General features: G+C 35.9%; 1 protein-coding gene across 2 annotated transcripts in view; it reads left to right on the top strand.

Annotated features, from left to right (window-relative positions):
* The window catches only part of FEZ2 (fasciculation and elongation protein zeta 2), a 29,001-nt gene that overhangs the window by 883 nt on the left and 13,484 nt on the right, over positions 1-14,634 (top strand). Inside the window, exons 2-6 of one of the 2 annotated variants that reach the window (XM_074863317.1) lie at positions 998-1,106; positions 4,175-4,291; positions 5,656-5,800; positions 9,626-9,894; positions 12,610-12,690. In XM_074863317.1, coding sequence (XP_074719418.1) covers positions 998-1,106; positions 4,175-4,291; positions 5,656-5,800; positions 9,626-9,894; positions 12,610-12,690 — 721 coding nt within the window. The remainder of the gene's footprint in view (positions 1-997; positions 1,107-4,174; positions 4,292-5,655; positions 5,801-9,625; positions 9,895-12,609; positions 12,691-14,634) is intronic. The other variant, XM_074863318.1, reaches the window with a different exon arrangement.

Consider the following 14,634-nt stretch of genomic DNA (forward strand, 5'->3'; position numbering starts at 1 on the left):
ATTATTTTACAAGTATTTACACTTGTTCTTTTACAGTAAATCTCAGCTTATCTTCATTAAAAACACTGAAGTTCTTTGAGTTTGATAAATTGTACATCTTACTCTAAGAGAAGGAAAAAAAACCCATTAGCAAAAGGCTGCATATCTATGGTATAAACAGTGAGGTAAGTTCAGAGAACCGTCCATCAGAGACATGTTGGGCAGTGATGAGGCTCTCTCTGCCCTTCTATGTCTGCCTTGGCCATTCCTCTGACCTCCTCAGAGCCTAGCTAGGCAACCACTCTGAACATGCTCCCACAGCATAGTGCTTACAGGCAGGGCTTGTTAGCTGACTTAAGGCAGTAATGTGTGAACGGAGCAGCTCTCTTTCAAAGTCTGAACTGATATACAGAATAGTATATCCAGAGAGGTTGTATGCTGTAGGCACAGTTCAACTGTAGACAAGAGTGGTGGGCTGAGCTCAGCAAGAGTGCTTCTGGATAAAACTAAATTCTTGCAAAATTTTAGTATCATTTGTGCATGTTCATTATTCTGTGATAAATGGAAAGAAAGAAAAAAAGATCTGGCTCAGAATTTGCTACTCAGCCTCTGCTAATTCCTGATTTTAATGTGCAGAAGGCAAGGAAAACAGGAACAACACTAGGAATAGAATTTGTAGCTGAGGTCACATTTCATTAAAGGAAGGACTCATCTACCCCCTAAAAAGATTTTGAGTGTGGTTTATAATTAGTAATGAAGCTGTCTCCTCATCGCATTGTTTTATTTCACCACTGTGCATACACTGCTGGTTTAAAAGGGGAAATAAATTATGTTTATCAAAAAACATTTTCTCTTAGCTTCAAAGCATTACAAAAATATAGTCAGTAACTTGTAGATGAATATTTAGGGAGGAAAAAATAGTTGTTGATAGAAATATATTATCATTACAAATATGTTTACTGTTGATCAGTTGCTGCTTGTTTTGAGGTCTACATTTTTGTTCCTTTATTCTCTCCAGGATTTGGAATGCTTTGACTGATAATTATGGTAACGTAATGCCAGTTGACTGGAAATCTTCCCACACCAGAGCTTTGCACTTGCCAACACTAAATCTTTCAGAAAAAGGGGTAAGTTCTGATCAGCAGAAATACCCTCTTTGGATCTTTTATACTCAGCAGGGAAATAAAACAATTTGAGCATGTATAAAAGGCTGTTGTTATTAAATGGCTTAAAATATTTTTAGTGCTTGGCATTATACATGAGAGGCTTTTAAAAATCAAAAAAGGAAACAACCATTGATGTATGTTTGCATGTCCTTGGGTTAGAATAATTTGGGTTTAGTTTTAGATGAATGTTCATTAGAGCCAGACCATGACAGAAGAAATTGTAAAATGAAAAAGTGTTTCACATAAAATCTTTCTACTGTCTGTTTCATGTTGAACGCTATTCCTGGTAAGGGAGGAAAAGAGGCAGAAGTACTCTGATTTAGTAAATCCAGTGTGGACTTTTTCTAAGTTCATCTCATTCAGTCAGGTGGAGACTAAAGTGCCTGCTTTTACAGGAGAGGTGACCCAGGAGACACTGAAGTGCAAGAGTTTGGTTTGTTTTGTTTTTCTTAATTAGCAAGTAGAATAGTTGTCTGGGGAGGGAGCAGGGAATGAAGAGCTTCAGAGAGGTTTATAGAAAGGGTTGTCCTCTGATCTTCTTAAAAGTGGATTAAAATGCTTTAGGAAGAATTCCCATCTCCCAGGTCTTCTAAGGAAATGAGTGGCTTATCTTTTAACCATAATGAAGTTATGTTGTAAAAGTATCTCTGTGTGTAACCTGAGAATAGGGTATGCTTTGACTTCTGCCATTATGTAATCCACAGCAACTTTTTAATGTGACAGGAACAAAGATTGTCCTGCTAAGAGGATACTTTGGAGTTCAGCAGGGATAGATGGCAATTTGGAACTCCCTTTCTCAGTTTGAGTCTGATGATTAGCCCTTGAATTTGGTTTGTGTTTATTCTAATTTTTATTAGAGTGTTTGTTCAGATTCTGAGTGGTTTTAGAGTAATTAAATCCTTACATTTAAAATAAAAATATTTACAACCCCCCATGCCGTGACCTTGTTGTGTGACTGAAAAATGGAGTGAAAGACTGATGGATTTCTTGATAAAGAACTATGTACAGTACAAAAAAGTGTTTCAGATAGTTTTTGTAGGTTCTTTGCAGGAAGTGATGAAGGAGCTACGTAAAAACATGTGAAGTGGTGTTGCTGGATTAGAAAGAATCTTAGATATGCTGCCAGTAGAGGGAAGATCAGTTTATGGATTAGACAGATCTCAAATTTTTTCAGCTTTCACTCCACCTGGCATGCCTTTTGATGTGTAAAGCCCATCCATTTGAGAGCATTTGACATACTTTTTTTTCTACTTCTCTGTGTTTCAGCAGTATTTCTGGATACGTGACAGCACATATGGACCAGCTACTAACTTGTTTTAACTTTCTTACAATGAATACTAACAGCTAAGCAACACTTCCTTGATGCATTTGAAACTAATAATATGCTGTTGAACCTGTGCTTAAAGTATTTCTCTTCCTGGTTTAGTAGGAAAAAAATGTAAGGCTGATTCATCTAATCTTTGTTGCCTCACGTCACATATCTGTGAACACTTATACAGCTCTGATGGTGAAAGAAGTAGTTGGGTGGAAGTGTTGTACAATGATACAAGGAACAGGATTGTGCAATTGCTTGTTTATTGTATTTCTGTTACATTACTTTTAAACAGGTCATTGCCTGGTAGGAGTGTGAGGGCAGAACAGGCAGGGAGTGTGGCCATGTGGTCCTTTTGGCATCAGTTGTAGCTTGGGCTGGTTTAGGTGGTTTATTAGCCTAAATTATCAGAATATATTCTGATAGTCTCTCAAAATGTCGTTTCTGGAGATGTCAGGAGGGGAAGCTGACCTCCCTCGGGATAAACTGTTATCCTTGCTTACTATCCTGTAGTTGTTGTCAGAATCCTATATACATGGAAAAACATTTGAGGACTGCAGATGGTAAAGAATGTCAAAACTGGGATGTATCTGTGCTGTATGTGAACAGATATTCTTAGTGAAGCCCTGTCACTGAATGGTTATTGGAATTCAGATTCTGGAAAAAGGTGGACATATGACTTCATTCTGGTGGCTGAAGAAATACAAATTGTATGTTTTCCCCTATAGACTAGGTATCTGGGGATATCAGTAGCATCTTCAAAATGAATCTGAAAACCGTTAAGGTTTCTGAAGAAACTAGGAAAATTTGAGGAATTACAACAAAATTGAAAACTAGCACAGTGAGACCAAGGACTTCATACAGCTAGTCATAATGCTTGTAAATTAGCCCCAAGATCAGTTGAGCTCAAAATGTCAACAGTTAGGGGTTGCAGCTGTTGGGGGCTGGGAGGCTTTTCTAGGTTGGTTTGGCTGGATCTATAATAGACAAAGTGCAGAAAAAAAGCAAACAACTTTGTAAAGAAACTAGAATATATCACCATGTAAGAGTAAAATACACCTGACTGATTAAGGAGGAGACTTAAATCTTTTCTTTTACTATATGTACATCTTTAGTTTTGAAGAACGAATATAATTTGATGGCATATGTGTGAGAACAGCATTGCTTTATTTTAAAAGTATATTGTTGAATATCTGAGGGTCTTCAAAATGAATCTCGGGTGATAACCACGTTCTGTTTTTTAAAACAACTTTTTTCATGTCTTATTATGTAAAAAAGTAGAACTATAAAAGTAAAATAACAGGTTTGTGTAAAGTTAGAGATTATAGATAGGTTTTCACCCCACACTGACAAATGTTTGTCTTCATTTAAGATTTAAATATCTACATTGGATTGACTGCCTGTCATTGTGTGTATATGCAGATATCTGCACATCGTTGTGCATATGGTCTTTATATGCTGAGGATATTTAAAGACTTTAAAGACTGAAAGCTATTTTAGCTTTCTCCAATTGCAGTTCTGATTTCAGTTGTTAAGGTACTTCAGTTTCCAGGTATTTGACAGCAGGAATCATTGATTCTGTTATTATGGGCAAGGAATCTGTTTTGCCCTTAAAATTTAATATTAGTTCCCCTTTTGTTTTTTATATATCTACATGTATTTTTTGTATGTGTATATGTATATATTTATGTAAATACACATTTTTCATGTTTTCTAGGTAAATGATAACTTGAACCTTGACCTGTCAGATGACGAAGAGCTGAGAGAACAGTTGGATATGCATTCTATCATTGTCTCCTGCATCAATGATGAACCACTCTTCACAGCAGAGCAGGTGAAGTGTTCAGCAAACAAAACGGTGTTGTTGGGGTACTGTTTTCTTTTAGTCTGTAATTAGTTTTTGTTCTTCGTCCTTGCTGTTCACCATAGTTAATCTTCTTGATTTTTCTTTATTTAGGGTCATAATAATGTGTGAGGTTAGTACGTCATTCAGATTTGAATAGTATTCCAATGCTTCAGGTCAGGTTGATAGCCCAGGATCTTTGAAATCTTTGTATGTTTCTTACCATTAATTAGTCAAATATTATTAAATTAAATACATGTGTTAAGAAGCAAAAATATTTTCAGAATGTTGGTGGTCTTGTAGAGTTTGTAGTTTTCCAGCATGACTGTACGGCCTTTCATATCTTCGCATGACTTTGTGGTTAGCGAGAATTCTTTCAAGTTTTTGCCTAATATGAGAGCAGATCAACAGTTCTACTGCTAAGCTTTCAAATTACTTAGTGTCTAAAGGCTTCTCTTCCAAATCCATGGATTTACTTAAGTTATCTTGAAAATTGCTCTTCTGGATAAGGTTAATGACTGTGCATTAAGATCCTGCTTTAGTAAGCAAACACAAGAATATATTTTCTTGTTTAAATGGTTACCTGTGAACTCTGATGAACATGGTTATTAAGAGTATGAGAGACAGGGTTGCTTGAAGTGCCTCTGCTCTTTTTTACTGTGAGGTGGATCTCAGCACTGTCAACAGCCTTTAAACCTGTAAAAGTTGTGTTATTTATTCAGTTTAATAATTTAGCCTGTAGAAATATGGACATTTTTATCCTGAAAAGTAAGCTGTCTATGCACAGGATTTCTGTTCTTATACTTTCTGTCTGGCTCAGGTCTTGTGTCAGGGGATGCAAATCAGCCTCAGGTTATGATGGATCAGTTCATAAAACTTCTCATAAGCACAGTAGTTTTTCAGGTTATTCAGGGGTTGTTTTTTTCTTACTTGGAGAAGTGTCATGAAATGGGGGGTGGGGAGGTAGTTGATTTTTGGTGTTGTTTTGTTTTCCTTCAACTGAATACTCAGGAAAGATATTTCAGTGCTCTCTTTAGTTCAGTTCTCTTAAGTAGAACCATGTGTACATTCATATAGAAATAACTGTGTAGTTTCAACATGCTGCTTGTTATGAGATCACCAGTTTACCTTGAAAAGGTAGGCTTATTCTCAGAGAGCAAGGATGAGGAGGAAATATCAGTATGATTTTGTTGATTCTCTTCCATCCAGTCGTGGTATTAGTTCCATTCAGCAGCTTCTTCGCTTATTGAAAGTAAAAAAACCCCAAAACTTAAACTCTTAACAGCTTTGCTTCGAATTGCAGGCTGTTTCTCTTCATGCAGGAGGGTTTTCATAAGGGTTTTCATTTGTTGAAGGTGATTGAAGAAATAGAGGAAATGATGCAGGAATCACCTGACCCAGAAGATGATGAAACACCCACCCAATCAGATCGGCTCTCCATACTTTCCCAGGAAATTCAGACACTCAAGAGATCCAGTACAAACAACAGCTATGAAGAGAGTAAGTGATATTTATTTAGTATTTTACGCTTATTGAAAATAGTTTAAAGGATAAGTTTGCCATATATTTAACTTATAGCAAGTCATTCTTATGAAATATCTGCATTCAAAAATATTTTCAAAATGCCTTGAAAGAATAAACTGGATTTAGAACATAAATAGACTTACCTTTGTCAGCTTTCATAACTTATAATAAAAATGAAATCTTAGAGAATTTCAAATTAAAGCAAACATGCTGAAGCTTCTTTCACTGGAATGAGGTCTCTTCATAGGTAAAATAAGTCAATCATTTTTATTAAACTTTATTAATTTCTTTATTTTAAAGTGAGACACTTTCTTGAGGCCAGTACACTGTTTAAAATTAGCTAAGTCTTTTGAAATCTGTGGAGCAAATAAAGAAAATAGTGTTTCTTTGATACTGTTTCAGTCACTGCAATGTATCTTGATATACACCAACACAAAAATAAGGCAACCGTTGCTTTTTCTTTCCCATAAGGACCTTGCATATTTTTCTGTCCTCCCCTTCCATTCCTCTTCAAACAGCATAAAAGTTAAAAAAAACCTTTGTATCTTCTTCTACTCAGATTTGGTTTTCCCTATACAAAAGGAAAGGAAAAATTATTATATAGTTTAATTGTAGTAAGTTGAATTGTATGTAAAAGAAACCTGTGATTAATCAGTTTCATGATGGAAATTTGTTTCATCTGTGTATTTGTCAAAATCAGTTCTGAAAGGTGATAGGAATGTGAATATTTGCTAGATGATCCTTCTACTTTGGTCCCTCTTACAAAGTTTGATGCTTTCTTTCCTGTAGTCGGGTCAGCAATATACATTCCGTAGAAGATTCAGAAAACTGACTGACCTTTTGTGACATGGCTTAGTTTCTGCTACACTTCAGATTTATAGAGGAGATCCCATTTTCATGGTTAGACTCTTAGCTGTCTCAACACATAAATTTCAGGAATGTGAAAGCAAAGTGTATCCTGCTCAGCAGGGCTTCCTGCTTTTCTGACAGTTCCATATGTCCTTAGGTTTGGAGCTAATCAAGCTTGCTTGGTATTTCATATCATATTTATTTTGCTTTGCCTCAGGAGTTCATTTTGTCTGTTGCATCTTTATGGTTTAAATGTCAGCCTTGACCAAACAAGGCCTTGAGTTACTTTGGCAGATAATTTAACTTTGCTTCACCAATTTCTCAGAATCTGTTTTCATGTCTTTCGGGTCACTGTTTTATGAAAACCTCTTGCTACCTTTTTTTGCGTGCAAAGCTACTTCAGAATTAGTCTGCACCTCTCTGAAATTGTTGCAGGCTTTTCCTAGAAACTGTGTGGCTTTTATAAGACAAGTCAGAGGTGTTAATGTTTAGGATTGAGAGCAGGAAACCAAAGTTTGTATTTACTTTCTTCTTGGATAGGAAAAGACATTTATTAAGACAGTCCAAAAATAAAACCAGTTACAGCTCTGGTTACACAGGTGAGTCTTTGTGGTGGTTTAGTCCCTGCTGGGGTCTCAGACCACGTGGCCGCTGCCCCTCCCCCACAAAGGGAGTGAAATACAAAGCGCCAGGGCTGAGATAAGGAGAGGTTTAATACAACAGTGCAACAGCAACACAACAAACAATAACAATAACAGTAATAACAATGAACAGAGCAAGATATATATACCGATACAGCAGTGAGAGGACCAGCTGCGCCAACCACGCGATCACTGATTCTTCCACGCTCTGGCGCCTGGATGTGACGTCAGCATGGTATATGAATAACCTGGCTAGAGCTTCCCCCCACGGCTGGGGAAACTTAACCCTATCCTGGCTAAACCAGGACAGTCTTTTAGCCAGTAGTCTTCTGCATTTGAATTACTCTGTCTTCACTCACCTGCATCAACTGAGTAGTTCCTATGTGGTCCTTTTGTAGGCTTTGATAATGACAACCGATATATCATAAACCAGTCAGGATTGCTCTTGGGTAATCTGCACCTATGTTTATGGAACTATTGTTTCTTAGGCTGTGAAGCTGGTTCTTAAGTGTCAGGATTCATTGGTGCTCTCTCTAGTCTTCTTTCACAAAAACAGAACAGTAGTGCAACCTACACTTTTTAGACTGCCCTTTGTACTGAACACACATGGAATGTACTCATTAATTTTTACCACAGAGTATACTCAGTTTCACTGACTGTAAGGCCTATTCTGTGACTTGCACCCACAGAGCACCAGATAATCTTGTTGCTGAATTTACCTTTCTTCCCCCTGCTTATGCTTGAGTATTTACTATTGCTGACAACCAAGAGCTGAGTCTGCAAAAAGTTGTTGCTGTGGTAAGACCTACTGTGGTATGTACCATGACTGAGCACAGCCAAGATCGGGCTTACAAGTAGAGGCCATAACTTGCATGCTACATGCTTAGAATAGTTTAAACAACAATATAATATAAGCAATGTATGGTTCAAACTACTTGCAACTTTAATCCTTAAGCATATGGTACTGTTACAGTGTTTGAACAGGGTTTAAGCCTAAGCTACTCTGAAAAACTGTGGCTCCTTGCCAGAGAATTGCCTTAACAGGTTTCATTGCTTTTTCTTTAGTAGGTGACAAGGAGCTTTCTCCAATCAGTTTTCCCCGCTGTAATTTAGAAGAGAAAAACCACATTTCACCTTTTACCTTTGGTACTTCTAAGAGCTATACTTTTTTGCAGTTTGTGGCCTTATTTGTATTTTTCAACACTTGTTCATAGGCACTTTCCCTTATAAAAGTTTTTTTAGGCATGACATTTACTAGATTAATTCAATGTAACCAAATTTTGAACATCTATGCAATGTCCTTAAACAGATTGTACCCTTCAGTGTAACCAGGACTAGCCGTTTCTCAGATGCTAATGAAAATTATGTTCTTTGACATAGCAACTGCTGGGACATACTAGCTTCCTAGGTGTGTCAGACTTAATTGGGAATGGAAAGCAGTCCTTGAAGAACATGCTCGTTTTTAACCCAAGCAAGCCTCAGAACATTCTTCTTGGTCATAATTTCACTCTGTGACACATGACCTAATACTACCTCTAAAATGCAAACCTGGGGGGTTTTTTTTGTTTCCACACTGATATTTTACAGGCTTCTGACCAATTGATTTAGCTTTGACCAACTGAGTCTCACACTTTTTCAAAACCATTAATGCTTATTTTTGATTGAAATGAGCCTGTCAGCTAATTTTGATCCAGGTCTTTGTTTCAGGCAATACAAGACCATGCTTTTGACTACAATCCCCAGACAAAGAAAAATTGGGGGATTTTGTTGGGTTTTCTACTAAATGCATCTAAAAACACTATTGTAAAGGCTTGGTGCAAGCTTTTATTAATATGCATGCATACCTTAGCAATATCCCCAAGAAGATTCATTTACTCATAGAGTATAGCTTCTGTATTACTCTAGGTGAAAAATCCAAGGATTCAGAAATTCCAAAGTTTTGATGATTGTGTCAGAAAATATAGAGACCTTTTACTCTGAACAGTGAGTGTAGGTGGAAAGTGAGTGAACAGACATGTCAGTATTAGAAGTTTAGTGCTTACTTCAGGTTCCTTTACTACAACATGTACTTCATATTTGCAGATTATCTCAGATTTCTCAGAAATAAGAAGAAAGTTTAACCATCTTGTTGCTAATCTAGTTGCCTCTGTGATGTGTTTATTCCTTTAGGAATATTATTTTGTTCTATGTAGTTTTAGAACTGAATTTTTTGTTTTGAAAAATTTGAGTACTTTTCTTTTTCTTGTAATTCCCACAAGTATTCTCATGCTTAAAGTCTTGACAGATTACTTTTTATACGAACTATTTATAGGAGTAAAAAGATTGTCTGTTGCTGAGTTAAATGAACTGCTGGAAGAAATTGAGACTGCTATTAAGGATTATTCTGAGGAACTGGTACAGCAGTTGGCTCTACGAGATGAGTTGGAGTTTGAGAAGGAAGTGAAAAACAGCTTCATTTCTGTCCTCATCGAAGTACAAAACAAACAGAGAGAACACAAAGAAACGGCAAAGAAGAAAAAGAAGCTGAAAAATGGTAGTCCTCAGAATGGCAAACAAGAAAGAGGTCATATGCCTGGAACAGTAAGAAAATTTTTCTAACTATTTATACATTCAAAATATATTTTGTTTTTTCCCTATGGGAAGTAGTAGTCCTAGATTATATCAAGATTTGTGGTACACTTGCTTCCATGCCTTCATTCACAGACAAGGTTTAGGCACTTCCTATTGAGATTATTCTTTTCATAAGGTCATATAACATGGCCTTCTCTTCTCATACTCAAAACAGATTTTTTTTGACTGCTTGCAAATTAGCAATTCTTGCAAAAAATGCTGTCTTTGGATGTACTGCTGGGTGTTCTGTTGTTAGGCAAACTCATTTACCTGTTTGATTTCACTGTGTGAATTTTATGTGTGTAGCACTGTTAGTCTTGCAGAAAATTCACTATTATTGTTGATGTAGTTGTACAGACATTTATTGATCAAGTCTTACCCTGGATCTCTTGAAACCTGTGGTAGAGTTGCTCTGCCCAGTGAGAGAAAGGGGTGTGGCTGAAGCATAGTGCAGGTGTACAGGGAGGAGATAATCTGGTTTGTTCTTTCCAGAACATAGCAAAAAAAGGAAAAAGTCTTTCAGACAGAGTTTGAATAATAGGAGGCAGCGAATGAAAGAAATTAGGTTATTATCTTGTCAATGCAATTTTTTCTTTCTTATCCATCTAGTATAATTTTAAATTACTTAGGTGGGATATTAATGTTAGAATTTCTTAGTGTCTCTTATAGGATGCAGAAAAAGTGGTTAATGTATCTTGGCTAAGTCCCAGAGAGAATGATTCAGTTTGACATCAGAAGGTTTTGGGGGTTGTTTTTCAAACATAAGGAGTAAACATTTGTAATGAAACATTAATTCTTCAGAATCTATTTCTAAACTTAAAAGAATAAGATACCTATGATATAACCCAAATGGAGTTCTGATCTTGTCCATCTAGTGAAAAGTGTTTGTGAACATAGCTAAGTTTTAATGGAACTCTTAAGAAAGTATATGTCTGGAAAGCAATACAAAATTGTCATCCCTTTGTAAGAGCACAGTGAAAAGTTCAGATGTACTTCTTTTTGATTCTCAGTCATGGAAAAACAAAAAGTGGTATTCTGACTAGAAAGAGAAGTAATTACTTGGTTTTGAAACTTGAAACTAACCAGAATAGCTTATGAATCACTTGACTGAAGTTTAGAGACTTGAATGATGCTTTCAAGTATAGCTGTACATAAGACTTATGTCCCAACATAAGATATTTTCGTATTTGGTTGCTTCAAGATATAGATGTGTCAGATTGCCTTCTGAGAGGGATTGAACAAACTAGCTCCTAAGTTAGGACTGTGTATGTGTGGTTCCTGTGAAAATAGCTTTCACTATCACCAAGTACAGATTTGAGAGCCTTCTCCCAGAAAGAGGTGTAAGCTTCTTTTCTTCAATACGCCTTTTTTTTCTTTTTTTAAGGAAGTGCTGAGGCTGTGCATACAGATAGTATGTTCAAGTAACTTTGTGAAGAGTGAGTTTCTTTTCATAAATAATGTATAAATTACTAATTTCATTAACTAAAACTATAATGAATTCTCATTTAGCCCTACTTCCAAGCTTTGTATTTAGATTTTTATACTGTAAGAAAATAAATTCTCCTGTAGATACTATAATTGAATTTTAATGAATAGAGATTTTCTTTGTCCTTGATGCAGACTTCGGATAAATTACTTTATTAAACTTCTAAAACTTTTACCTCTCTCACAAGGGCAAACTGGGGAGTAATTAAAAATAGTCAGGGCTTGAAGATAACAGTTCCTTTAAGTAGGATATCTTAAAAGAGTTAAGATGGCTTTTGCAACATCTATGTCTTATTTACTGACCTCATTGTGCTTTAGAAGGCAAGTGAATCATGTATTCCAGCACGTTTTATCCCCCCTCCCATAAATAAATACATTCAGATAAGGGTGCTGAGGTGTGCACATCATACTGTTCTGTGCCAGCAGCTTGACAGTTTCTTCTTTTTATGTTCTTGTCAGTTGCTGATTTTTATATCTCATGCTAAATATCAAAATTATTTTGATTTTTTTTTTTCACTTGTTTCCTCTAAGAAGGAAAAAGGATTACAAAGTTCAGGAAAAAAAAAAAAAACTGTGGTTGGTTTATAAATTTTTCTTTACTTGGATTCTATGGTTCTGTGTAATGGAGCTTGAAATTAATACGGGTGCATTATTAACTGATTGTGTATATTTTACCATATTACAAAAAAATGGGGAATACTATTTGTTACTTCAGTTGTGGAAAAGGAAGCATGAAAGCATAAAGTATTTTAAAGAAATAGAGCTGAAAATTACTACCTCTGAACAGTGTTTCTAGGTGCGTAAAATCTGAAAAATTGGTATCAGCGGTGTCTCTAAAACTATATTGGGAAACACAAATTTTAAAGGAGATTGTACTGTGAACTACACTTTCAAAACCACTTTTTTTTTTTACATTTCAAAATGAAACAGCCTTAAAAGGCAAGTCTCAATTATTGGATCTGCAGTGTGAAGATTTTGTTTGATTAAATTTTGCTGTAGACACATTGCTTAACTGTCGTTATAAAGTTTGCTTTTTAATCATAAAAATTAAATAGGTGAATGGAAAAATAGAAATGTGCTGAAATGCGTCTTAGAGCTCGTCTTTGTCATTTGTCTTTTATAGTCTTGATAAATCCTGATTAATAGTCTTCTGAACTTTTCTCTGTCCCTTTTTTCTTTCCGCTATGTTTTCACTATTAGCGCTTCAGCATGGAAGGGATCTCAAATGTCATACAGAATGGCTTCCGCCACACGTTTGGAAACTCGGGTGGAGAGAAACAGGTGCTGGGCTATCTTCTCTCTTTTCCTCATTCTTTGCCTGCACTGTCGGTAGGAGCTGAGCTCTTGAAAGTTGACAGTAGTTGAAGATAAATGCTGAGACAGGAAAAAATAGAAGAAGAATGTGGAAATGGTACTCTTTCCCTGCCTCAGGACTCTGATCAGCCTGTAGTCTCTTTCTCTCCTCAGCAGCTCGAGACAGTCAGGACTTGATATCCTGCTGCAATGAAGTAATAACCTTTATTTCCTACCCCAGACTAAAAGTTTGTTTTGGCATAATGCATGCTTCAAATACATTGCATGTCTGTAAAATTCAAATATCCAATCAAAGAATGTGTATCAGGTTAGACATAACATTTCAGCCTTCAGCATTAAGGACTTGGGCAATACCTCCAGCTGAAAAAAGGTGGTTTTTTTCTTTTTTCTTTAAATGTTCAGAGCTGATATATCAAAAAACAGGGTAGCATCTGGAAAATGCATGCTCTATTGTATATCTTTTTGCCTTTGAAAACTGCATGATGTTAAAAGCAGCCACATGTGTGCAGTGCAGATTACTGATATAAAATACATAAACCATAGGCAAGTCTGTGCCTTTTCACTGACTATTTAAATGTTGAAATATACGGCACAGGGACCCAGCTTCAGTGAATATCACTGTAGATGTTACATACACCTAAGTATCAAGGTTCGTATGCTTTAGTTCAAAGTAATACTTAATTGTTTCAGAATTGTAGTATGTATTTTATTAAATGCATTTTGTATTTTGGTAAAGTGTTAATGCTTATGCTATCGTTTTGGCTTTTGGCACACATTACATATAGTTTGCGTCTAGTTTGTGCAGTTGTGTCAGAGAAGTGCATTAGATTTTTTGGTTTTGGTTTTTTTCCCCTAGTGAGAAGTCCATTGAGGCAATAAACTGCCTGGTAGTTTAGAATTCATGGCTGATAGGCTTTTGTCTCAAAGATGACTGGAGTATCCTGCAGAGGAGTTCAGGAGGTAAAACTCCTCTCAAGTCACTCCTGAATCATGAGGTTAGAAATCATGGATTTACCCTCTTTCTCAAGCAAGGTATATGTATGAGTGTTCCTGAATAGATAGATCCAGCTATTTGTCCCCAGCTTTGGGGATCTTGAACACATGCATAGAGCTTACCTAACAAGAGTTTCTATAACTCTATATTATCTCAAAACCAGTAAAGTAATAGGTGTGCTGAGTTGTTTTTTTCTTTGCTGTCTTTACCGTTTAATAATAACTGACAGCTGTTTACCTGTATCTGTAGCTATTTTAAATATCATGTATTTTCATAAAGTGAACATATTTAGCTATGCCAGCCCCTCTTACTTTTGGTTAAAAGGCTTCTTTTATATGCATGTTTATTCAAATGCATCTTTTCTTCTTTGACTGCCTCCTAACTTTCAAGACATAAGTAGCATAATCATATTAACAATAACACTGGATAACTCCTCCAGTTGTTTTTTGAGTTAGTTTCCTAATGTTGATCAACATATTTCCCTGATTTATTTTATACTACATCCTCGTTAGCAGGGTTATGGGGTTTTTTCCCTTCCTAAAGCCAATTATGGAAATAATGAGAACTTAAAAATTAGGGTAGAAGGGCAGGAAATGTACCCATTCTTTTCTGATTTAGTCCTGGAAATCCATTTTTCTATGGCATTTTTATTTTGTTCATACACATAAAGTCACAACATGAAGTTTATGACAACTTTGTACAGTTATTTCAGAACTCTCTTCAGTCTTTAATTTTAATGGCATTTACTACCTTTACTATTGTCTGGGAAGTATTACTCTAATAGTGGGTACTTTCTAAAATTTTAGTCCTTTTATTTGTGTGTGTGTTTGAGACATAAGTGAAAATGACTTGGAATTTTTCAGTGTTCAAACAGAAACTTCAGTGGGAACTCCCTGTTCCCATCTGATAATGCAGTT

This window comes from Strix uralensis, chromosome 3, assembly GCF_047716275.1.
Source record: "Strix uralensis isolate ZFMK-TIS-50842 chromosome 3, bStrUra1, whole genome shotgun sequence".
NCBI classification, from domain to species: domain Eukaryota; kingdom Metazoa; phylum Chordata; class Aves; order Strigiformes; family Strigidae; genus Strix; species Strix uralensis.